Source organism: Mustela nivalis (assembly GCF_964662115.1).
Source record: "Mustela nivalis genome assembly, chromosome: 5".
NCBI classification, from domain to species: domain Eukaryota; kingdom Metazoa; phylum Chordata; class Mammalia; order Carnivora; family Mustelidae; genus Mustela; species Mustela nivalis.
The window spans coordinates 57,530,399-57,557,389 of NC_139024.1; the positions used below are offsets into that span (position 1 = coordinate 57,530,399).

The following is a 26,991-nucleotide window of genomic DNA, read 5'->3' on the forward strand; positions in this document are numbered from 1 at the left end:
TGAATCTAATTCAATAACTTAAATATTTCAGATAACCACTATACTTGATATAAAAATATGTCCAGAGAGACCCTCCAACCACAAACAGACTTCAACTGTGAGAGGAGAGAGCATCCCACAGAGAGCACCCAGCGCTCGCTTCCTCCCACTCAAAGGAAATCTCAGCGGAGCGATCATGGAGTCAGGGCCTTGCTTGGCCACAAAGCTGACAGAGACCAAAAGCCAGCACAGGAATAGGACGGCTCTCGTGAGAGAAAGAGCGAATCCTCAGAGGCTTTCCTGTTCCCACCCTCCAAACAGGATCACAGACATAAAAATAGAAAGGGGTCAAACAGGAGCTCTGCTTTCCTGTCCCCATAAGGGGCTCCAGGAGCCAGCACTCTACACAGCCCCCAAGTCCTGCTGATCAGCACTCTCAGTGGGGTGGCTGTTTTTAAAAAATACATATATACAAATACAGATTCCTTGGGTTCCGTTTCCAGAAAATTCTCCTTCCTAGCTTCTGGATACTAGTCAATTATATAATTCTCATAGATCCAGAGAGAAAAAAAGACACTAATGAACTTTTTTTAAAAAGTTCCAAACTATAATTAATTATCCTGAGATGATATATTTCTTATTTTTTGGCATTAAAATGTCCCTTGTTTCATGATACCAGGGATAGAACAGATGAAACAGATTGTTTTTATTTGTTGATTGACTTTATATATCCATCCTTTCTTAGCAAAATAAAAATATGGCAAGGTTATATTTGTCCAAAACTTCTTCAACCTTTATACAACTCAATGAAACACAAGAGTCTGGAATGGCTTTAGACAATGACTCACACAATACATGGTTGCCTCCTTGATGAGGACCCTTAAAAATTTCCCATACATTTACCTTCATGATGAATCAATGGTAGTTAATAATTATTATATGTTGTCATATCTATATGTTTGTGTATATGTAGATAGATACATAGATCTAAATATCTATGTCTGTCTGTATCTATCTATCACTTTCTTTGGTCCTTGCCGGCACGTCCAAACTGTTTTCTGTATTTACTTTCTCCCAATCTCAATAAATTCAAGCACAAACCATCAGATTATAGCACACTTAGAGAAATTTGAATTGGGCAAGAATAGATGATATTAAAAAGTTATTTTCTTAAGTGTGGCAATGGTCCTGCGGTTTTGCAGAATACTGTCTTTATTCATGACGGAAGCATTTTGTATTTAATACTCATGCTAAAGAACTTAGGGGTGAAGTGTCCTGATAGCTTCAAATTCCTGTCAAAAGCACATTTTTAGGAAAAAAAAAGTGTGTGTGTGTGTGTGTGTGTGTGTGTGTGTAGAGAGGGACAGAGAGAGAGAAAGCAAATGTGGTAGAACATTATAACTGGCAAATTAAAGAATGGGTATGTGGCTGTTCCCTCTACCTTTATTTCAACCTTCCTTTAAATCTGAACATATTCAAAATACAGAATTTGGAGGAAAACAATGAAAACAAAATAAAACATTCCAAGGACGGAAATTATCAATTTTTCCTACATAAACATTAGCCAAAAAACATTACATGAAGAGATGTGTGCCATGTAAGGGCTGTCTGCGGAACAGTCCTGTATGTCACACCTTCTCCTCCCATTTTCCACCCCTCCTCACTCACGCCAGCTTTGTGTAACTTCACTGGCAAAGCACAAGCAATCAGAAGAGAACTGCACTGCAGTCCTACCGTACCCAGAGTGGCCCTCCTTCAGTCACCACAGAGAAACTATCCAACAGCAATTCTTCCACAGAGACAGCGGACCTCACTCCTCTCATGTACGACACACTTCATTCCAGAAACTATCTTCTCTCAAATTCTCTGCTTCCTTATTTTCTCCTTCGAACCGAGGTCCTTCTTTTTGGCATGCAAATATCACCTAACATCCCTTATTTCTAAAAATTACAAAAACAAGTCTTTGGAGACCCAGGTCCCTGCACACACCCCATTTCTCTGCTCCCTTACATAGAGAAATTCCTTCCTCAGAGTTGGTTATACTTGTTGTCCCAACCGCTCACCTCCCCTTTCCTTCTCAACATTCTCCGATGTGACTCTCTTCCCTGTCAAACCACCAGACCCTTTTCAAGGTCATTTAAAGCCTCCCTCTTGTCAGATCGAAAGCTCGACTTTCAGTTCCCTTTGGCCTCAGCAATCCTCAGTACAGGGCACCGTGGAAAGCTTTCTCCATCTGGCCCCGGGGCCTCACAGCCCCCTGGCGTTTCTCTGCCAGCTGACCCTAACTCCTCAGCGTCTTTGGACTTGCCCTCTCCTCCTTCCAGCAGTCAGTGCTGATGAGCCCCGTGGGTGTGCCTCATAATCTCACACTTAGCCTTTCCAGAATGGAAATCATCGTTTCACCTGCTCTCACAAAAGCTTCTCGTGCCTTGAGTCTCCACCGTTTCACCAAACAGCACCACAATTCACACCCAGTGGAAGCTCTGCACAAACCCTCCGCTTCCTTGACCATTCCCTTTCCAAGATGACACGTCCAATCCATTACCAGACTCCTAGCTCTATTTTCAAACATAGACCAACCCTAACAGTCCTCGTGACCTCCAGCACTATCTCTCCAGTCGGAAGGGCCAAGACAGCAATAACCTCTTAAATAATCTTCTCTGTTTTCACTCTGGCTTTCCCACATGGTAACGTCACTTCCCTGCTCAAACCCCTTTGCTTTCTGTGTGAAATCATCCTTGAAATAAAATTTTAAAATGTTGTTTCAAAGGCCATAGACAATCCCACCTATATTCTGACTTCGGACCTTACCCACCCGCTAACTCCTGTCTTCATTCTCTTCCAGCTACACTGCCTTCTAGTTCTCTGTTGAACACGCCAAGCTCATTCCCACCAAGGAGCCAAACTGGCCTGTTAGTGCCTTCCCTTAATTAAAATAAAAATCCATTTCTTTGCCCCAACCGGCCACCCATACTATAGCTGTTCTAGACCACTGTTTTTCAAACTGGATGGGATATAAAATCAATTCAGACACTGAAAAAAGGGAACGGTCTGCCTCTTAAAAGCCACAGACAGCAGACCCGAAAAACCTACCTCCTTGCTAAGTTTCTCCACTTGGGTTTGGTAGTCCACTAGTTTTGTCTGCATCCAGGTTTTGATCCCAGCAACTGGACAGTTTCGAAGGTTCGCCTCTATTTCTCTCATGCCTTTCAGAGACGAGTCCATTGTTTCTATTTCATTAACAAAGGCCTGAATATAGAAACAAGCCCATATTGAGTTCATTCCTATATAAGTGGGTGCCATAACTATAATTTGTCTCTGCTTGCATCCCTGAAGATATTACAAAAACAGACTGTTTGAGAGTCAGGACTTCTAACTACTTAAGAAATATTGTGCCTTGAGAAATTCATTTCACCTGGGTGCTTCATATAGCCATCTGCCAAATTAGATTGGAAATACTTGACTCTCGGCAGGGAATAGTGGTCTCCATTAATTTACAGAAGCCTAATGATTTCGCCAAATATAAATTGCATACAGTCTTACTGGCAAATTTCACTTGTTAAGTACATTTCTCTTTAAGCCTCACCATGTGGCATAATAAGAGCAATGTACAGTTGGTGATTATGACCCTAAAATTATCATTGGAACATAAGATAGCAGCTCCTAATGAATTAAAATCGCATTCTATAACCCTGGCCAAAAATGAAAATATAGTCATTCTTTTAATAACTTTAAGTTTAAAAAAAAAAAAAAGGTTTACGATGAAAGATATTTTATCTCGGTTTATTGTCACGTCATATTCATGCAATTTTAATAACAGCAAATAACAAAGAAGCAGAAGGAAATGTTATTTGTTACAGAAGAGTTCCTAAATCAGCAGAACTCACAGAGCACTGGTCCAGCTGACTCTGAAGCTCTTCCGCGTCTCCCTGGACAGCCTGCTCTTTCATTAAGAAGTCTTTCACACCATCCACCCACTTCTCAATGACTTTCAAATCCGCCTAAATCAAACACAATAACAAACAGGGAAATTACTCAGTGACACTCAACCCTAGTGCATCTCGAGATCTATCGCTATTTCAAGAAAGGCAACGTTTCACAACTTTGATAGCATCGTTTCTATTTGTTGTGTATCTTTTTTTTTTTAATCTTCCAAATCTGAAAATAATGATTTTTCTTGATGATTGACTAAAATCCTTAAGAGATGACAGTCTGGTGATCATTCTAAAAATCTCAAAACACTCTCCAGGGAACCAAGCTACTTTGCTTAAATGTGCGCAACATCAGTGATTAAAAATTCAAATCACAGGAAAAGTGCTTTACTACATGGAATCAGCTTAAAAAATCTTTTCTTCTCATATAATTTAGAACAATTTTTCTCCAAAAGTTAGCTACTCGAAGCAGGGATACATTAATAGCATAGTGGAGGGATACATTAATAGCATAGTGGAGCGGATACAATAGATTGATTGCTCGTCATGTCAGACACTTTGTTACCTAAGAACCCAGGACAGTCCACTGCTCAGCTTCATCCTTTCACCCAATATTTACTAGGCACCCCCTGCAATCCTTACTGTGTGTGGTGCTGCAGATCAAAAACAAGTGAGAAAGGAAACATTTTGCGGAGAGAAGAGACAGTAACATTGGAACTGGGCCATTAATACAATGAAGTAGGTCCAACTTGATCTCCAGTATTAGAGCAAAGTAATGGTCATTTCTTCCCAAGGTTTCCCATTCTGTCACTGGTCAGTTTTACTTGTTAGTTTCCCTGATATGGATCTGAATTGGTTTGTTTATATCCTGTCAATTCTTTGCTTCTCAATCAACGCTAAGAATGGAAGTACATTTACAATCCTGCTCAAGATTTAAAGCAGTCACTGTGTCCTCCCTTGGTCTCCTATTGGCTAAGCATTCCAAATTCCTTCTGGGATGTCTCTAAAACATGAAGTCCAGATATGGCACTCATCACACCCGTCTTCATGCTCAGGAAACTACACCAATTTTTTTTAATGTCCTTATAACATACCACCCAGAACTAACTATTCTTCTCCTTATAATGCTGGAATGAATGGTAACAATGGAACCTGCTATTTCACATATTGCTCTTATACTCATAAAATGCCATCTAACATCATTTAAGCTTAATTCTTCTTGTTGTAGGGTTGTTTCTTTCTTCAATTTGTTTGTTCATAGATATATTGGTCACAATATTATTCATGGTTAGCCAGAATTTCAAAATTCCCATAACCTCAAAATTACATTTCCCTTATCTCATATTGCGTCAGTGACTTCCGGAATAAATTCAAGACTTGATATTTATAAATATAAAATCTTCCCTTGTTATGTTAACAACAGTTACCAATGTAATAATTAAAAGCCAATAAAATGATTTAAATTGCTAGTTTCACCACTTTTGTACCAGCTACTCCTCCTGGCTTTCTCTTATTTGCAAATCTGACAGTGGGGTATCCTTTTTCTATTGGAATTTTTTTTTTGCTGCTGGGTTTTGAGGGTTTTTTTTTTCTGGTGAAAAATAGGGCCAAAGACAGTGCCTACCTGAGCATTTCCCCATGAGGATGCATGTCATTCATTAATCAATAAAGTTTTAACTTAGTTTTCAAAATACAGGAATCTATATAACACTAGCATCTAACTGGCTAACCACCTCCTTTGCATAAGGTTGGAAGACATTTCTCAAATACTTTACTGATGAAGTCAAGAGTTGCTAAAAATGAGTTTGGGAGCCATTATTTGAACCAAATAAGCATACATGAAAGGGGAGATTACAAATGTCTGTATCTAATAATCTAGTATCCCTCCTCCAAAAATAAATAAAGGAAAGCAGTAATTAAAGGAAATAAGTCTGGGCAAGGCTTCTTGGTGGAGTCTATGATGATTCCTAGTGACTACCACATTCTTGCCTAAGCACATACAAGATTTCTGGTTTGTCATTTATCTATAGCTCTGCCAGGAACTGACAAGAAACTTACTTCGGGTCTTTAACGTCTAGAAAATAATGTTCCCCCCAAATTAGAATATTGACCCAACTCTATGTTTCTGGTAATTTCTCACAAGATGCATAATGTGGCCTTGAGACCAAGGGTAAAATGCCCACATTACTTGGGATGTAGACACAGACATCTGCGGGCTCTGGGGTAGTTTTCCTGTCTAACTCCTCATCGAGGCACGAATGCTCCCTCAGTAATGACCATCTGACACTTCCCAATGTACAGGGCCCTTCTCTGATGAAGACGGGGAGCAAAAAGCACTTGTTTGGCCTGTCAGCCTCTCTTACTGGCCCTGGGCATCCTGCACACACTTCCAAACTCAGCTTCAAAAACCCTCTCCGTCATATTGGGAGCTTCCCGCAAGCATCCTTTCCCTCTGTCTGCCTGTCACTATCCTCACAAGCTCATGCACTCTTCCACCTATGTATTATTTTAATTGGTGACGTATCTTTCCTGTGTTTGCTCCGTGTCATAAGAGCTACACAGCAAGATGTGCCCAGGGCAGGGGGAGGTGGGGTACAGAAAGATAAAAAGTAGGGAAAGAGAGAACATACAAATGGATCTATCTCTAGGATTCAGGGAGGACTTTTTTAAATTGCCCATTGAACTTGTCACTTCCTACACTGTTACTCTCCATTCTCAACTTTTTAAGAACTCAAACATTACTGCTATATAACTGGGCAATCCATTAATGCCAGTTTTGAATTAAAAAATGGATGGTCTTCTGGGCCGAGGATTTTTGAAATTTATAGGGAAGCATTACATGCCCTGGAGGTTTTCATCACAAGCAGCCTTGACAGAAGCAAGCAGCCTCAGCAATCTGTCATTAACACATGAGACACCAACCACCTTCTTTCCTCCCTCTTCCAGATACACACAGACCGTGTGAGCTCACACAAGTCACACACATCCGTCCCTTCTCTCTCTTACACTTCAACATGAGAAGGAAAGAAAAAAAGAAGAAGAAAGCAACAGACACGGATAAGCCATGAAGACCCAGTCTCAACAGTAACAAAAGGAATGGACAGGAATCTGACCCTCTGTTTTCACTACTAAAGTCCTTCCCGTAATCCTGGCCACTCTGAGTTCTAAGAGAAGCAGTGTGGCCCAGGAAAAGAAAGATAAAAGGTGTGACTACCAAGCTCAGCACCTCACCAGCCACAAGGTCTCGAGAAGGCAATTTCTCTTCTTTGAGCCTCAGCAGATCTTCTACGAAATAGGAATAATGACAACTAGCTCACTTTGTTGTTCCGAAAAACACAGATAAAGTTTGGACAAGCCTGGTACAACGCAGGCGTGCAGTACACACTAGTTATTACTACAAAGAGCTACAAAAGCTTTTAGTACCAAGACTGACCCAAAAAGAGTTACCACTTCCAAGTGCAGGATGGGCCAGCCAGGGAGACTACCTGCTGGCATGAGTCAGCGAATGTGTTTCACTATCGCCAGCATTAATCCTTATTCTATCCTCTTGGTATTTAAAAGTAACTGAAAGAGCTACCAGATCTTCTGGATTCAGCTCAGAAGAAGGAAGCCCAGTAGAGGAGGGAAGACCAAAACTTTAGAGATGCCTAGTGGCAGCATCCCCACCCTGCGGCTACACCAGAGGAGAAGGGTTAAGAGGTCAGTAAGTACATTACTAGCTACCGCTGTGTGCAGACAAGTGTGGGGGGCAGAGGGCTCTGCTCCACCATCCAATACCTCCTCTTTCCCCAGAAAGAAAGTATGGTCTCAATCCACCTGTGGCAGGTGTTTCCGGTGCCTTAAAAAAGATACCCAACTGATGAATGGATAAGGAAGATGTGGTCCATATACACTATGGAGTATTATGCCTCTATCAGAAAGGACGAATACCCAACTTTTGTAGCAACATGGACGGGACTGGAAGAGATTATACTGAGTGAAATAAGTCAAGCAGAGAGAGTCAATTATCATATGGTTTCACTTATTTGTGGAGCATAACAAATAGCATGGAAGACATGGGGAGATGGAGAGAAGGGAGTTGGGGGGAAATTGGAAGGGGAGGTGAACCATGAGAGACTATGGACTCTGAAAAACAACCTGACGGTTTTGAAGGGGCGGGGGGGTGGAGGTTGGGGTACCAGGTGGTGGGTATTATAGAGGGCACAGATTGCATGGAGCACTGGGTGTGGTGCAAAAATAGTGAATACTGTTATGCTGAAAATAAATAAAAAATAAATTAAAAAAAAAAAGATACCCAAATTCTGCTCGCCATTAAATCAATCACACAAGAAAGAAATTCCAAAGAAAAGACAAGAGCTCCCATGAAAAGTGTTTCTCTGACCATTAAAAAAACACTCAGCTTAGGCATTTCTGATTTTCTAATGTCCAATGAATATTTAATTTTTTCCTCCACCTCTATTCACTTACAGAATAAATACACAGAATTTACAGAATAAATACACACATGTATATTACACAGAATATATAACTATATAAAATATTATATGCTCTGAATATATGATTCTTTTGAAGCAATATGAAACATTTTAAAATACTAGCAAACTTCTACAACAAATATCTATCATTAATTCACATGCATAGAATAAAGGGTTAAGTACTAACCTAGGACAACTGTTTCTCATTCTCACAAATTCTGAAACAAATATCAAGTGACTATTATGGTATTTTGAAAACCAAAGTATCAAATATTCTAGTTTGGAAGGGCCAAAATTCTACGCTGACCATCACTGCTCAAAAGCACTGATTTGTACGTGTCTGAGACGGGCAACACCTGCTGCTGGGTCACAGAAAAGGAATGCAAGGTCATTAAAACAAGTCCTTTAACCCTAAAACACCCCATCTCCCAGCCTGGGCCCTAAGCTAGGAATGGGGGAAATGGGAAGCTTGGTAACTCTGGATTTAAGACAATAAGATTCCAAAGTACACAACTACCTTCCAAGATTTTGTTGACAGCGAAATTCTTGGCATTTTATTTTGTTCCTTCCCCATCTTCTGGAATGTCCACAGCTTTTTAAGCAATTTCTAACCCAAGGCACAGGCAAAAAGAAGCATGAAGTCCAAATTAAAACAGTAATTTAAGGTAATGGGGTTTCTATTTTATATGGTTTTATAATATTTGTGAACCTCAAATACACTCTTTAAAAAGCATTTCTTCATTTAATAGGGAAGACCAGCAAGGACACTGCTACAACATTTATTATCTGAAACTAAGAAAAATTCTTAAATCTAAGGTTTAGAATGCACCGTTAGTAAGTAAAATGCATTCAAAATGAGAAACTAAAAAAAAAAAAAAGACTTGTGAGATCATTATATCAATCATACGTTACCTAGAAAGAATCAAATCAGCCATGTTGCAGATTACTCTTACTAGGTATTTACCATAGTGTTTTTACTCTGAAATACTTCCCAGAGTCATTTCAAAGCTCGGTTCTGCCTGTCATAGAGTTCTGGCATAGCCCCTTCCATAGTCCGGGTCAGACCACATCCAACTGGTCAGCAACTGAAGGAAGGGATGTGACTACACAGATTCCTTCCATGTATGAGAAGCAGGCATTCAGATTGCATAGATCCAAGCTTAGTAGAGAAATGAGCCTGGGTAAGATGACGGTAGGCACCTACAAAGCAGTGACATTCCCATCCACTTAACTTGCTGTTTCCCACACAGGTCTCTTGTCATCAACGAGCTCTGTCCTTAGGGGAGGAGAGACATACAGGTCTAGCCTTAGTAAAAGCTGGCCTGAGTTGAGGGTTTGTGAAGATGTAAACAGTGCACAGTAGAATCCAGAGGAAATAATTAGCTCTGGGCGTGGTGCTGAGCAACACTGAACACTGTTTGCAGAACAAGCTTTTTCTTAAAGGCTGAGCTCAGAAGAGGAAGATGAGAATTCCTAGCAAGTAAGTGACATTTCCGGAGAAAAGCAATTGTCCAATGCAGTCTTTGGGATCTAGTACATTGTTTTCTCACCAGACTGGGCTCACGAAGGAGGGGTTGAGGGGGAGGGGCTCAGTGTAGGAGAGGCTTCAGGGCAAGAAAGGAGCAGAAGCTAGCAGAAGATTGTGAGTGCACTCTGTATTAGCAAAGACAACCAGATCCTTTCCAGAAGTAGAACTCTGGCACCACGGTGGGGGGAGAGGAATTCTGAGGGAAGAGATTGGAAGCAGGAGCCAGCTGTGAAGGACAGTGGGATTGCCAGGGCAAGGGACTCTCCTGGAGTCTGAACACAGCAGGAAGAGGCTGCAGGACTGTCCGAAGAAGCAGGAGCAGCTATAACATAAGACAGAGTTTCGTGTGGGCGTCGGAGATGGTTTCACAATTCTACAGTTATACCACATCACAGAAGATCTTGCAGGGGTGGAGGAGGTGGGGAGAAACAATAAACAACACAAAATACCTATAACCCCCGAGTGCAAAGATACCATTCCTGGTGATAAGAAATATATAACCAGCCTCCAGAAGTTTATAATATTTAATCCCCATAATTCATAAGAAAATCAATACTGAAAAAAATTAATGTTCATGTATTTTTAAATGTTTTGCTGCCTGGAAGAAGCAGGAGGATTTTCTGTGAAGCAGTTATTAAAGTACCAATTAACATTTTAATTCTTAAGTACAGGAACTGAGGTCATTACTTTGGCATGGGATGGATAAAAAAAGAACTTAAGAACGCATATGAGCATGACACCGAATAAGAATACAGAGGCCAACTCGCTACCTGCACAGAGAAACCTGCCGTGCAGACAAAGGATATGTAGGCAGCTGAAAAAAACACGATTTTCCAACAAGTAACAGAAAACTACACTAAACTAAAATTGGCACACAAACAAATAACATGACCCTTTTACAAGTACCGTAGGATGGTAGGAAAAAAGTAAGCACATAGCTATGAAATACTTTCAAATGCTGTGCCAACGAAAGGCACCGTTGTTCTCTTTGGTGTGGGATTCACCCTCCAAGCTCATGCATTTGTGTACTATCTATTTCATTGTCCCTCATGGAGCTCCAACATCATTTGCTTCTATTAGGGTGAAAAAAATGATTAAAATTAGTAACATTCATGAGCTTTTCTATTTCACTTGGAATATGTTAACCTCCAGTAAAGACCCTTTTTCCTTTCCAGTGATTCAGCAATTGCATACACCACCCAGTGTGCATCATAAGTGCATTCCTTAATCCCATCACCTATTCACCCCCATGCACCCTCCCCTCTAGTAGCCATCAGTTGGCGCCCTATAACTAGTTTGTCTCTCTCTTTTTCCCTTTGCTCATTTGTTTTTCCCTTAAATTCCACATGAGTGAAATCATATGGTATTTGTCTTTCTCTGACTAAGTTATTTTGCTTAGCATTATACTCCCTAGTTCCATCCAAGTCATTGCAAATGGCAAGATTTCATTCCTTTCATGGTTGAGTAATACTCCACTGTGTGACAAGTGTTCTTTTTTTCTCCACATCCTCTCCAACACCTGCTGTTTCCTGTGTCGTTGAGTTTAGCCATTCTAACAGGTGTGAGGTGAGATCTCATTCTAGTTTTGATTTGCATTTCCCTGATGGCAAGTGATATTGAGCATCTTTTCACATGTCTTTGGCCATCTGCTCATCTTCTTTGGAGAAACGTCTGTTCATGTCTTCTGCCCATTTCGAATGGGATTATTCATTTTTGGGGTATTGAGTTTTATGAGTTCTTTCTGTATTTTGTATACTAACCCTTCATCAGATACGTCATTGGCAAGTACCTTTTTGCATTCCATGGGTTGTCTTTTCGTTCTGTTGATTGTTTCCTTCACTGAGAAGCAGCTCTTTAATCCATTTAGAATTTATTTTCATGCATGGTCCAGTTTCTCTCTTTTGCACATTGCTGTCCAGTTTTCCCAACACCATTTGTTGAAGAGACGGTCTTTTTCCCATGGGAGTCTTTCCTGCCTTCTCAAAGATTAATTGACCATATAATTGCGAGTTTATTTCTGGGTTTTCTACTCTGTGCCATTGATCTATGTGTCTATTTTTGTGCCAGTACCATACTGTTTTGATTACTACAGCTTTGTAATATAATTTGAAGTCCAGAATTGTGATGCCTCAGCTTTGCTTTTCTTTTTCAAGATTGCTTTGGCTATTCTGGATCTTCTGTGATTCCATACAAGTTTTAGAATTGTTGGTTCTACTTAGGTGAAAGCTGCTATTGGTATTTTGATAGGGACTACATTAAATGCATAGATTGCTTTGGGCAGTATAGATATTTTGATAATGCCTATTCTTCCAATCCATGAGCCTGGGATGTCTTTCCATTTGTTTGTGCCCTCTTGGGACCCACTGTTAATATCAGCTGCCTTCAGGAAAGAAAATGGTATTGAGGGGGAAGGGGAATTCTAAATGTTCACTCTAGTAATTCTCTATTACTCAATTTCTTCACAATGAGCACTCTTTATGTATTACTTATGCAAGTAAAAGTACATTTTAAAAATAAGCAAGCCAACCATTGTTTTCCTAAGAAAGATCATAAACTAGCACTGAATCAAAAACCTACTGTGTCTAAAGACAAATAGAACTTAAATGGCTAAAAAACTGTACATCAGGTCATTGAAAGGGGGGAAACAATGCTAACCTACAAATGAGTATTTATTTGTAAATAGCTTTGAGTGAAAAACTAAGGTTTCCTAAGTGAATTATAAGTAGTTAAGTAACAATGCCTTCAAAGCAAAACAAATAAAGGAATAAAAGTTTTCTTCAGAATAAAAAAATACATATTTCAATAAAGTTGCACAGTTAGGGAATACACATACTATCAACAATCTTGCAGTTAAACACAAAAAATAAAGAAAGAAAAGCTAGACATTACAAATCTGCTATGGTGATAATTAAAAAATCTAAATATTTGGGGTATTTATTATGGAATGAATTTGGCACACATACCAACGAGCCACTCTAAGTGCCTGGATCTGCTACATTAGTAACAACAACCCACTAAAGCCTAAGGCTGGATTACTATAACCACAGGACTCCCTTTTGTGTTTTGTAATTTTATGTATGCTCTTTAAATTCCATATTAAAATATTAGCACACATTTAGCTAACCCTAAAACACACTTCTGAAAGTCAAAAGAAGATTAACCTTTGGGTTAATCTTCACCTGCAAATTTCCCTAACTACGTCTCAGAGTTAAATATAAAAACAAAGCCACGCTCTTTTGAAAAGATGAGAAATCTTTAATCCAGCATTGCTCAACCTTCACAGTATTGACATTTAGGGCCAGAAAATTCTTTTGTTGTGGGGGATGTCTTATGCATTAGCTGTAACCTTGGCCTCTACCCACTGGAAGCAAATACCACACCCCCTCCCATCCACAGTTATGACAACCAAAAAAACTTCTCCAAACACTAACAAATGTCCTGGGGCGGGGACAAAATCATCCCCGGTTGAGAGCCACAGATAACACAATGCTTGGACCATAACCACAAATTTTACAATCATGAATAAGGGTAATTCTGGTTTTTAAAGTTGGGAAGAACTCTAGCTGAAAACACAGAAGGGGATGTGGATCCACTCACAAAGGTAAATGATTCAAAAACACTAAGCTAAACACTAACACTAAAGGTAAATGATTCAATAACACACCCCTCTTCTAAATTAATGTTTTATTCTAAGATCTCAGTTTTGGTATAGAACTGTAGTTCGTACTTAGAAAAACCAAATTTCTCCCACTACCACCACCACCACCACCACCACACACACACACACACACACACACACAGCCTCACCATCTTTATTCTCCTGACCATTCACTGGAGCTATCCACTGGGGCACAGAGCTTCCCTCCAAGGTCAGTGGTCACCACACTCCTCTCATCTTTCTGGATATCTTCCCACTGATCTGTATGGTCTACCCATCCCTCTTCTACCAGAAGCTCCCTGGTTTTGATTTTTGAAACAGCATTTTCAGGGACTTTGTCTTCATTTTCAATCTTTTCACTTTTTTTTAATATCCTTTATAGAAATTCTCACATATATATGAAATACATATATTTTATAAATATATAAAGTCTCCTATATATACTTTCTTAGAATCTAAATCCAAATATATATATATATATATATATTATGTATATATATAATATATATATATTTGCTTCCATGCTGTACATGGTTCTTTTTTTTTTTTACTTTTAAAAAGAAAACCCCAGAAAGATGCATCAGATTTGTGTACGTGAGAGTACACAAACAGGGTGGCCAGTTTTGCTTTATGACCTTATGAAGGAAAACCTGTAACCCTACATACACACACACACACACACACACACACACACACACACGTATCCCAAACCAGCAACGGGACTTTGTTTATATTGCAAATAGATATTATTTTTTTCTTTAAAAAAATATGTAAATGTTGGATATATATTTATATATATATATGTATATATACATACATATATAGATTTAAATCTTCTATAACTAATTTCATTTAATTCATTGAAAAATATTTCTTGAGTGCCTTCTCTGTACCAGACATGATACCAGAAGTCCATTGTGAGATACAGCAGTGGGAAAACACCCCACAACACAAAAGACCAAAGTAAGGAGACCAGGAAGACAGGGAGGAGAGTATCATTGATTCATTCTTCATCCTGACCTTTTCTAGTAGAAAACCAGGTGACTTGGTGGAGAGCACCTCTCCATCTTCCTCACAGGTAAAATGTTAAAATCCTGTCTTATCTGAAACTGACTTTTATCACCTTCTCCTTATGTCCTAACATTTGACCTTCCCTCTGGAACTTTATCACTGCTTCATCTGTGGACATTTTCAGATGTAGCAAAGGATCCTACTTCTGGATTTCATGTCCTTCAAATTACCTGTTTTCCCAGTTTGACGTCGCTTATCAATGGTCTGGTTCAGATTTTTACCTCCAAATGTCTAAAGTCTACAAAAACCAGCGTCAAAGACTCAGCTGTCTGCCATGACCTGGGCAATTTTACCACTCTAAAAAAGTTGCCCTGTGACCTAACCACTAGTCTGAGTATCACGCAGGCTCCTCAAACCCAAGATGTTCCTTTGGCCAGTTTTAAGGAATTTTCTCTTATCTTCAAGATCCAGTTCACCTCTGCAAAGAAGTCCTTTTGCAAAGCAAAAGCAAATGAGCATGTTCTCCACCACATCAAAAGCAAGTTGGGAATCCCAACTTATATACATAATAAATCTAGGACATGAAAAAATGTAAAATATCCATATAACAGATACTAGAGTCTTACTTGATAAATTACTACTTTGTTCTCTAATAAATTCAAATGCCATTAGCCTTGGGATTTACCTCAAAAGCTCTGAGTTTGGAGGTAATTTCTTCAAGTGAATGCACATCTTTGGAAACCTTGACCTTTAGTTTGTTCCACTTTCCCTGAACATCATCAAATTCTTGCTTATACATTTTTTCTACATCCGGAGAAACATTTTTCTCCAAAGCCTTTGTTTCTTCTGCAAGTTTATATAATGTAGGTTTTTGATTCTCAAGGATTTCATCAAGGGCCTGGAAAAAATGTTTAAAAGATTAAAAATATGCACAATAATTTGTACAGATGTAGTAATATGGGCTATAAACAGCCTAAGGTCACTTTTTATAATGTACACAATTAAAATAGAAATGCACAAAAGACATGAAAAAAAATAAGCATAACCAAAAAAAGTTAAAGCTTTCCCTTCATGAATTATGTGTGGGCCAGAAATAATATATTCTCCACCCTAAAATCCAGTAAAACAATGCACTCAGTGAGGACCAAGTGTGCAGTGCTCAATGGTTGATCTGTTTTATCTGATGAAATAATACAGAGTCATGTGCCCTAAATAACCAGAGAAGCATTTTTATTCAACCCAGAAAAAAGAACACATCAATTCAGTGATATTCATTTTATTAAAGATATTTGAACAGATTATGAGCAGGCTGAGAGTTCTAGACTAAGCACAATAGAAGAAGAAAATATGCTTTTATTCTATTAGTAATATTCAATAAGTATCTCTTCTTTTAGCTAAGGTACTACCTTTTAGTAACTAACCTTCAAATTATAAGGAACTTTTGAAAATTCTGACTGAAAATGACTAATATTTTTTTAAATAGCTGAAAAAATATTTCAAAATAAGAGATAAGAGGTATTAAAAATGACCCTACACTTTTAAGACCTAAAATATGTGTTACCTTTTTTTCCTGCAGGGCCTTCTCCACCTTTGTAAGATCATTCAAGGCATTCAAAGATGTCTGGGCCTTACTTTCAGAATCATTCAGTGTATCTTTCAGTGTTTTCAATGTTTCCAAATATGCATTTCCAGGTTGGCTCTTCATTTCTGTTTATTTAAAAATACTTACTTTTAGAAAATAGTGTTAGGAACCTAATATTATTATATATATGCTGTTAATCTTCTCTATATAAGTGAATCCTAATACCTAATAAGTTAAACTCCATAATGAAAATTTAAAAGGGTCTCTGTTAGCTGCTAAGATAAATCATTCCATTGGCATTTCAGAGAGTCAGACAGTGACTTCATTCCTGCGGATGTTGATGTTTGAAATATTAACTAACTCACTATCATTTTTTCTTCATTTGGTCATGATGAAATGTCTCTCTAAGATGGCACTACAATGTTTCTTTTGTCTCATCTAATCTCCTTTCCCCCAGTAACTACACAAAGAATAAAAGAACATCAAGATTCCCTCCACCCATCTTCCTCTGAGCTTGAACGGGTAGACAGACCGCCATCTACAGAGCGCTGGGTGTCAAACAGAATGCCATAGCAAGGCTACCACAGGTCCTCAGAGAGGTCCTGACTGCAAAAGCCAGCTGGAGTGATGTCTATTTCAGTCACCAAGGTAAAAATCATGGACAAGCAATACTTGTGTGGAAAGGAAGTAAACTCACATGGAGTACAAAGATGTGAAACCAACCAGAAGCAGAAGTTAAGAAGCTAGCAGCATTAGTCACAACCAACAAAGGGCCTCGACAAAGGAATGGAGAAATAAAATGTGGTATAATACATACAATAGAATATTAGTCAGCCTTAAAAAGGAAGAAAATTCTGACACAGGCTACCCACACAGATGAACTTCGAGAATATAATACTAAGTGAAATACTCCCGGCACAAAAAACAAATGCTAGAAGATTCCATTTGTACGAGGTTATCTAGAACCATCAAATGCAGACAGAGAGTAGAACGTGTTGCCAAGGGCTGGAGGGGGGAGGAAATGAAGAGCTGTTGTTTAAGGGGTTGAAAGTTTCAGCTTCACAAGATGAAAAAGTTCTGAAGAATGGTTGCACAATAGTGTGAATACATTTAATGCTACTGAGCTCTACATCTTCAAATGGTTAAAATAGGGGGCATGTGGCTGGCTCAGAGGGAGGAGCACATGACTGTTGATCTCAGGGTCGTGAGTTTGAGCCTCACACGGGGTGTAGAGATCACTTGAATAAATAAAATTTTAAAAAATACATAAATAAAGTGGCTAAAATGATAAATTTTATGTTATATATATTTTAGCACAATTAAAGACAAAAAAGATAGATTTAGAACTTTCTTTCAGTTTCAGGTCAGGAACAGTGTTGTATTATGTAACGTTAAATAGATGGGTCAGTGTACTGCTTTTTCAATTTACTGTTACAAAATATGCCTTTATTTTTGACAAGGACCTATACGAAGGCATGTTTTTTTTTGTGTGTTTTTTTTTTTTTAAAGATTTTATTCATTTATTTGACAGAGAGAGAGAGAGACAGAGAGGGAACACAAGCAGGGGGAGCAAAGAGGGAGAAGCAGGCTTCCTACTGGGCAGGGAGCCCGATGTGGGGCTCGATCCCAAGATTCTGGGATCATGACCTGAGCCGAAGGCAGACGCTTAACGACTGAGCCACCCAGGCACCCCCGAAGGCATGTTTTATAAGAGTAAATTTAAAAAGCAATACTCTGAAACATTTATTTTACACTCTAGGTTAACTGAATTCAGTGAACAAAAAAGCATAGTGTCCAAATGCCTTTCCAGAAGAAAGACAGCGTGACATATTTGCTTGCCATGGACACATACAGATTCCTACAAGTCATTACAAAATCTACATTTGCTACAAGGAAGGACATGGTTCAACATACAGCTTTTAAACATGCATGACCTATAACATTACATAGTACAACACAATTCCTGATTTACACAATAGCTAAGGAGAAAAAAATAGGACAGATGAGAAACGAGTTCTCAAAGCATTTAACAGGTAACTTGCCAAAATCAGGTTTATTCCAAAAGTAAAAACTCTTTAAATTTTTTCAGACTCTGAGGTGCCTCTGGTGGCCCAGTGAGCTAGGCACCCACTCACGCTTGTGAGATCTAGACCCCGTTGAGCCCAGCATGGAACCTGCTTAAGATTCTCTCTCTCAAATTAAGGAGTCCATCCCATTTACAATTGCACCCCAAACCATAAGATAGCTAGGAATAAACCTAACCAAAGAGGCACAGAATCTATACTCAGAAAACTATAAAGTACTCATGAAAGAAATTGAGGAAGACACAAAGAAATGGAAAAATGTTCCATGCTCCTGGATTGGAAGAATAAATATTGTGAAAATGTCTATGCTACCTAAAGCAATCTACACATTTAATGTAATTCCTATCAAAGTACCATCCATCTTTTTCAAAGAAATGGAACAAATAATTCTAAAATTTATATGGAACCAGAAAAGACCTCGAATAGCCAAAGGGATATTGAAAAAGAAAGCCAAAGTTGGTGGCATCACAATTCCGGACTTCAAGCTCTATTACAAAGCTGTCATCATCAAGACAGCATGGTACTGGCACAAAAACAGACACATAGATCAATGGAACAGAATAGAGAGCCCAGAAACAGACCCTCAACTCTATGGTCAACTCATCTTCGACAAAGCAGGAAAGAATGTCCAGTGGAAAAAAGACAGCCTCTTCAATAAATGGTGTTGGGAAAATTGGACAGCCACATGCAGAAAAATGAAACTGGACCATTTCCTTACACCACACCCAAAAATAGACTCAAAATGGATGAAGGACCTCAATGTGCGAAAGGAATCCATCAAAATCCTTGAGGAGAACACAGGCAGCAACCTCTTCGACCTCAGCCGCAGCAACATCTTCCTAGGAACATCGCCAAAGGCAAGGGAAGCAAAGGCAAAAATGAACTATTGGAATTCATCAAGATCAAAAGCTTTTGCACAGCAAAGGAAACAGTTAACAAAATCAAAAGACAACTGACAGAATGGGAGAAGATATTTGCAAACGACATATCAGATAAAGGACTAGTGTCCAGAATCTATAAAGAACTTAGCAAACTCAACACCCAAAGAACAAATAATCCAATCAAGAAATGGGCAGAGGACATGAACAGACATTTCTGCAAAGAAGACATCCAGATGGCCAACAGACACATGAAAAAGTGCTCCATATCACTCGGCATCAGGGAAATACAAATCAAAACCACAATGAGATATCACCTCACACCAGTCAGAATGACTAAAATAAACAAGTCAGCAAATGACAGATGCTGGTGAGGATGCGGAGAAAGGGGAACCCTCCTACACTGTTGGTGGGAATGTAAGCTGGTGCAGCCACTCTGGAAAACAGCATGGAGGTTCCTCAAAATGTTGAAAATAGAACTGCCCTATGACCCAGCAATTGCACTACTGGGTATTTACCCTAAAGATACAAACGTAGTGGTCCAAAGGGGCACGTGCACCCGAATGTTTATAGCAGTAATGTACACAATAGCCAAACTATGGAAAGAACCTAGATGTCCACAATATACACAATGGAATACTATGCAGCCATCAAAAGAAATGAAATCTTGCCATTTGCAATGATGTGGATGTAACTAAAGCGTATCATGCTTAGCGAAATAAGTCAAGCAGAGAAAGACAACTATCATATGATCTCCCTGATATGAGGAAGTGGTGATGCAACATGGGGGCTTAAGTGGGTAGGAGAAGAATCAATGAGACAAGATGGGTTTGGGAGGGAGACAAACCATAAGTGACTCTTAATCTTACAAAACAAACTGAGGGTTGTTGGGGGGAGGGGGGTTAGGAGAAGGGGGAGTGGGGTTATGGACATTGGGGAGGGTATGTGCTTTGGTGAGTGCTATGAAGTGTGTAAACCTGGCGATTCACAGACCTGTACCCCGGGGATAAAAATACATGTTTATAAAAAATTAAAAATTAAAAAATTAAAAAAAAAAAAGATTCTCTCTCTCTCTGTCTCCCTCGGCCCCTCCCCACCAAAAAACAAACAAACTGATAAATAAATAATTTCAGACTTTGAGAGACAAACATGACTTCTTTTCAAAGAGGAGATAGTATTGCTAAAACCATTTTGAGCAAACAGAAGTAAGCAATCATTCTTTTTAGCCTTACTAGTAAGAGTGTTAGCTGGCCTCTTCAGTAACTGGGGAGCACGGCACCCTTCAAAAAAAGTCCTTAAAAGTCATTATCTCCTAGAAACATGATTTTAGAGCAGGTGAAAGCTTTCTGCACTTTTCCAAACAAGTGTGAATCCAGGAACTACTCTGAATATATTTTCAGACCCCGAACCGTAGCAGGCAGAGAGGACAACAGAATGTGGCTGGTGCAGAACGAAGAAGTGTGTTCTTTGCCCACATGTGGGGAGTGATTTTTACGTTACAGCAAACTGAAAGAGAAGACAACAGAGCCCTCAACTAAGAAAACCAAGAGGATGATGGGTTTACCCTTCTCCAGCTGTTGCTGACCGCGCTCTAACTCCCGTCGCACAGCTTGGTAGCGGCCCAGAAGGCTCTCGAAGGCTTCCCGGACAAAATCCGGAGCAGAAGGACGAGACTTCAGGGCTGAGCAACTGGCACGCGCCTTTTCAATTCTGGGGTGGAGCGCCAGCAGATCTATCAGTTCCCGCTACGGAAGAGGAAACAGGGTCACGGAACTGACCGAAGATGAATTCACCTAAATTTTACGATACAAGTGGCATCTTCTTCAAGTACAGGACTGGGCATAGAAGGCTTTCATGCTCTGGATGGTTCTCTCTTTACCTGACAGGGGTCCTTCAAACTCAGCATGGGTTGCTGGGAGGAAGTTTGTTTCAGCCACTCCTCTTTCGCCTTTACAGTCTTTTCGAGCTCATCAAGCTGCTTAAAGTAAGTATTTATATCTTCCTGTAGCTGAATCTTTCTTGCCAGATCTTCCAAACGTTGAGACACATCCTTCCATTCTGAGAACACCTTCTCCAGCACAGTTTTTATTTCTTCTGTAGGAACACCCTCTACACAGACATTAAAAAAAAATAAGCAGATGCTTCATATGTTATTATAAAACTGGTTTTGAATTTGTTATAAATATTCTAACCTATTCAAAATAATGAGGCCATGTCACATATAATGATCACTCCCTTAAGTCCCTTGCAACACAACAACAAAATTAAAATGATGTTGGTAAGAGTAACTATGTTTCATTCCTTGACCAAAGTGGGGGAGGGGGAGCTTGAAACGGCTGTTGGGGAGAATATGCTATCCCCAGAGCCACATAAGTGGAGCTGCAGCCATGGACTTTTATTTTTTTTTTTTAAGATTTTATTTATTCATTTGACAGACAAAGATCACAAGTAGGCAGAGAGGCAGGCAGAGAGAGAGAGAGAGAGAGAGGGAAGCAGGCTTCCTGCGGAGCAGGGAGCCCGATGCGGGGCTCGATCCCAGGACCCTGAAATCATGACCCGAGCCGAAGGCAGCAGCCCAAACCACTGAGCCACCCAGGCACCCCAGACATGGACTTTTATAAAGAATATGTGTATCCTACCCCTCCACCAGCTTCTAGATGGGACCAGAGAAATTCAGTGAATGCTGTGGACCTGTCCGAAGGTCTGACGTGAGAAAGTAAACCTTCTATTATCACAGAAGAGACAGCTGGCTGAACAATGGAGGAAGTAGCTCCAAAGAGTCTTTGGTGATCCAACCACAGCATCCTAGGAATTGCAGAATGAATGGCAAGAACTAGCATAGGGAGGCAACCTGGTGAGTGCAGAAGCATCAGGCCAGCAGCCAGCCCCAAGAGGCATCTGCAAACCTTCTGGGCATGCCACACATGGACCAGCAAATACCAAAATATCAATGCAGGGGTAAGATAATCTACCACATTCTGATGTTCTGAAACACATCAGGGAAAAAAAAGGCATTTTGTTTATTACTGAAGTCCTCTAATTTTGTCTCATATATTTGAGAGGTCAGGAATGTAGAAATAATCATGATAGGTAATAATAAATTGTATCACAGTCCTTCCCTGACAATAAAACACATCAAATCATTGCAAATTACACTGAAAAAGTATGGGACATCTACAAAGGAATCTTTATCCCCTTAGGAGAGCAGGCATGTCGAAAGAATGGGCTTAACAACTTTATTATTTGAGTAGGAGAGAGAAAAACAACGGTGCTTTGTAAACATATAGAATTGAAATCCAGGGTAATGAGAGCTCTGAGGAGTAAAGCTGTTGTAAAACAAAAGGTCCTTAGGATCCACAGACGATGCTATCTTAAAAATACTACAGCACATTGCATCCATTGAAAAATAGAAATGCAAACACGATATAATATAATTTGAATATATCACCCAACTCATGTGCTGAAGTTCGCTGGCCAGCATCACACACAGGTAATAGCATATGAGACGCAGGCAAATCACCCACACCACAGCCCAAGTTCATGTATCTCTACTAATAGGGTCATAAATGAAACAAATCACCATTTTCCTGACATACCATCTGAGCAATGGGGATCTAGGCTTTGCATCTGTCGCGTTATTTCTATTCTAGGGGGCAAAGGAATAACATCAGCTACTTCACTTGCATGTCGGGGTAATTTATGCTAACCAAGAAAGAAGATAAAGCTGATAAAATGATGAGATAGAAAATTATCACTACTCATCTAGAAAACAGGCAAAAGGTAGTTATTCATTATAATATATTACAATTCATTCATTTTGCCTCTTCAAACCAATTATCAAAATTTAAATCTCCCTTCCTCTAAGCTTGAGATATTGTAAGTTAGACAGATATCAAGTAATAATTAAAGCATAATTTGCATATCAGGCAAGGAAAACTATGTTGTCTTTTTAAATAATTCTTTCATTTTTTTAAAGATTTTATTTACTTAATTGTCAGAAAGGAGAGTGCTCACCCACAAGCAGGGGGATGGCAGGCAGAGGGGAGGCAGGCTCTCCACTGAGCAAGGAGCCCAATACCAGACTCATCCCAGGACCCCAGGATCACAACCCGAGTCAAAGGCAGATACATAACTGACTAAACCAACCAGGTGTCCCTAAATTAATTGTTTTGCTCCCAGAGATCCTGAGTTATAAATTTTCTATTTTGATAAAACAACCAACTCTTAAATGACTAATCAAAGGCCCAAGTCAATAGACCATCACCTTATTAATTATCTAAAAGGAATAAAACATAACATATTCCTGCCACTTACTTTCACTTGACTTTGCACTTTTCAATCTATTACTGTTAGAATCAAAAAAAATTTACAAAACACAGGACCACCATTGAATTCCATAGGCTAGTCATAATAAACATCATTTCATAAAGCCATATTATCCAAGTTTCCAGCTAGTCTATCTTATTAGTTCACAATCTCTAGGAAAAAGATAGGCTGAACCAAGAAAACCAAATATAATAGCCACGAAAGTTGAATGAAACAGATAATTTCATTGTTTAAAACCTTTTTATGCTTCACAGAATACCACAAAACATAATTCAAATGCAGTAGGCAGAAAAGTCCCATCAAACTTCTCTGTGGCAGGGCTTTTGCTGGAACCAGTTTGAGGAAATCAATGATATGATTATTGGAACATCTGTTTTACCAAGGCCTTGTTTTCTAAAGGACTGAACCATTTATCTACAGCCTTACCTAGGCAGACTCTTGCCAAATTACACTCTGTAAAAAAACTTCCTCTATCTTAATTATCTGTGTTTCAGGGTTTATATCAAATTTCTTAGGGGAAATGGCAGGGGGTATGGTGCAGAGCAGCAAGAACCACCCAACTGTGCTTTCATTTCTGTTCAACATTTCTGGTTTATAAGAGCAGTAGGATTAACAGCACTAAAACCACACAGAGAGAAGTAATATACAAAACTATAAAGTTAGAACAATGGATAAAATGGGAAGACAGTGGGGAAGGTATTTAAAAGTCACTTTTATTCTCTAATGCGACATAGACCCTCCTCAAAAAGCAAGAAATTAAACCCAGAACATAGACACCCTATTCAAATCAATACCCCCACTGCCCAGGTCCCCATCCCACCCTAAGCGTGTGATTTAAAATAAATAAAATTAGGGGGCGTCTGGGTGGTTCAGTGGGTTAAGCAGCGAGCTCTTGATTTCAGCTTGGAGTCATGGTCCCGGGGTCCTGGGATCAAGCCTCCATGTCAGGCTGCATACTCAGCAAGGAGTCTGCTTCAGAATTATCTCTCTCCCTCTCTCTCTGCCTTTCCATCCCACTTCTCTCTCTCTAAAATAAATAAATAAATCTTTTAAAAAATAAATAAATAAAATTGGGATCCTGTAATGGATGCATTTCCTCTACCAATGCTCCAAAAACACATGGTAATGCAAAATATAAAGAGTTTCCCATAAAATTAAACAGGTCTACATTATGTCACAAAATTCATTCTGTTATACAGCCATGAATACCATATTCCCCGATATTGTGCTTCGCATTTCACAAGTATCATTTTCACGTGAACTCAGCTTCCCAAGTATGAATTTTTGCAGATGCCTATTCACAGTAAGAACGCATGCAACAACTGCTGTACTCCGCTAGTGAATGCCTCACTTCCCGGGTGAGGAAGCGAAGACACAAATAGATTACACCACTCGCCCAGGGACACAAAACTAGAAGAGGGTAGGAGACCCTGAGCTCTCCCATCTCCCATTCTTATGGTAACACACCGCCTCTCACCAACTTCTTCCCCAGGTAGCATTTCCCACCAGCCTTAGCACCCAAATCCTGCCACGCCACCTAAAAGCTGATGCAGAAATGAGGGCCAATTCAATACCGAGACTCTTGAAAGTACCCATGAATGGACTGTGAAATGATTCATGAAGGTGCTGTGAAAGTACACTCACACCAGACAAAGCCTGGTTCCCCAACTGCAATGCTGATGTACAAGTAAGAATCTACGATTGTGGGACGCCTGGGTGGCTCAGTTGGTTAAGCAGCTGCCTTCGGCTCAGGTCATGATCCCGGCGTCCTGGGATCGAGTCCCATATCGGGCTCCTTGCTCCGCGGGGAGCCTGCTTCTCCCTCTGACTCTGCCTGCCACTCTGCCTGCCTGTGCTCACTCTCGCTCGCTCTCTCTGACTAAATAAATAAAATCTTTAAAAAAAAAAAGAATCTACGATTGTAACTGACATAAATTCAACACACAATTTACTGTAATTCTCAAAAGAATCGGCATCTCCAGGGAAATTATGGTCTCTCTGTATCTCTAGATCTCTTTATTTTTTTTAAAGATTTCATCTATTTATTTGACAGACAGAGATCACAAGTAGGCAGAGAGGCAGGCAGAGAAAGAGAGGAGGAAGCAGGCCCCCTGCTGAGCAGACAGCCCAATGCGGGGGCTCAATCCCAGGACCCTGAGATCATGACCTGAGCTGAAAGCAGAGGCTTTAACCCACTGAGCCACCGAGGTACCCCTCTCTAGATCTCTTTAAAGAAATTTTTGAAAGAGTAATTTCCAAGTGGGGTACTCACACCCAGGGTAACTAAAACATTGAGCCAGGAGGATTTTTTAATTAAAATAACCATAAATATCCTGTCTATTTATATTTTTAGAAAAGAAATAAATTGAGCAGTACTAACACCTATGGATTGATAGTGGTATATTTGAATAATTTCCAAATAAACGGACATATATGGACACACCCATATTTTTGTGTAAAATGTGTCTATGTGTGTGTGCCATTGTGTGTGTGTGTATGTGTATGCATACTTTATTTACAAATTTTTTAAAAGCAGAGGTAAAAATAATCTAAAGTTTTTAAAAAAATGTGATTTTAGGGAGAGGATGACTGAACCATAAAGGACACTAGGGAACTTTCTGGAGAGATGGAATTTTTCTATATACTGTTACGTGGGTATGGGTTTGCCAAAACAGCACAATTAAGTTCCATGTATTTCAATGTAAATAAATTTTACTTTCTCTTTTTAAAAAGATTTAATTATTCGTTTTAGAGAGGGGAGGCACATGAGTGGCAGAGATAGGGGGCAGGAGGAGAGGGACAAGCAGACTCCCTGCTGAGCTAGGAGCCCAATGCAGGGCTCAATCCTAAGGTTATGACCTGAGCTGAAATCAAGAGTCAGACATTTAACTGACTGAGCCACCCAGGTTCCCTGTAAATTGTGCTTGTTAAAAAACTATAAACAATAATAATAACAACAAGGGGGTAAGGAATACGTAGAGGTACAGATAATTCAAGAATGGCAGAATATCATTAATTACTGAAGCTGGGTAATTGCTACAAGGAGTTTCATTACATTGTTCTGTTTGTGTCATACATTATTTATATTTTCCAGAACAAAAAGTTAAAAAATAGAAAGACTGAAAATCACTCACTGAAGATTCTTGTCGAACTAATATTCCTAATTCTGCCTTGGGTATCTGTGGCTTATGTCAAAGAATATTGCAGAAGACCTCCAAAGCATTTACCATCACTGGAATAAGGCATAGGACTCACAAGAAAGGTCTTTCAGAGCTAGACCAAAGAAAGTATCATATGCAAAACTGACAGCAAAAATATTCATCTTTCCACTCGCCTGAGTCACTGAGGGCTAATGGCAAAGGAAAAAAAAGTCCTTAAATACAGGTAAAAATTTCAAATACAAGTAACACCTTATCAAATTTAAGTATAAAAAAAATCTGCAGTAAATTAACATATTAATTTGGAAGTGATCAAAAATCTAATAACCTTAATGAATTTACCTTAATGTAACTTCATTTCCCAAATATCACAAAAGTAA

The 26,991-nt window shown here is 39.3% G+C and overlaps 1 protein-coding gene across 4 annotated transcripts in view; it reads right to left on the bottom strand.

Moving 5' to 3' along the window:
* Positions 1-26,991, bottom strand: part of UTRN (utrophin) — a 507,070-nt gene that overhangs the window by 331,725 nt on the left and 148,354 nt on the right. For all 4 annotated transcript variants that reach the window (XM_082730779.1, XM_082730780.1, XM_082730777.1 and 1 more), the window contains 6 exons: positions 21,007-21,236; positions 20,692-20,872; positions 16,145-16,290; positions 15,269-15,481; positions 3,867-3,980; positions 3,073-3,228 (listed from right to left, as the gene is read on the bottom strand). In XM_082730779.1, coding sequence (XP_082586905.1) covers positions 3,073-3,228; positions 3,867-3,980; positions 15,269-15,481; positions 16,145-16,290; positions 20,692-20,872; positions 21,007-21,236 — 1,040 coding nt within the window. The remainder of the gene's footprint in view (positions 1-3,072; positions 3,229-3,866; positions 3,981-15,268; positions 15,482-16,144; positions 16,291-20,691; positions 20,873-21,006; positions 21,237-26,991) is intronic.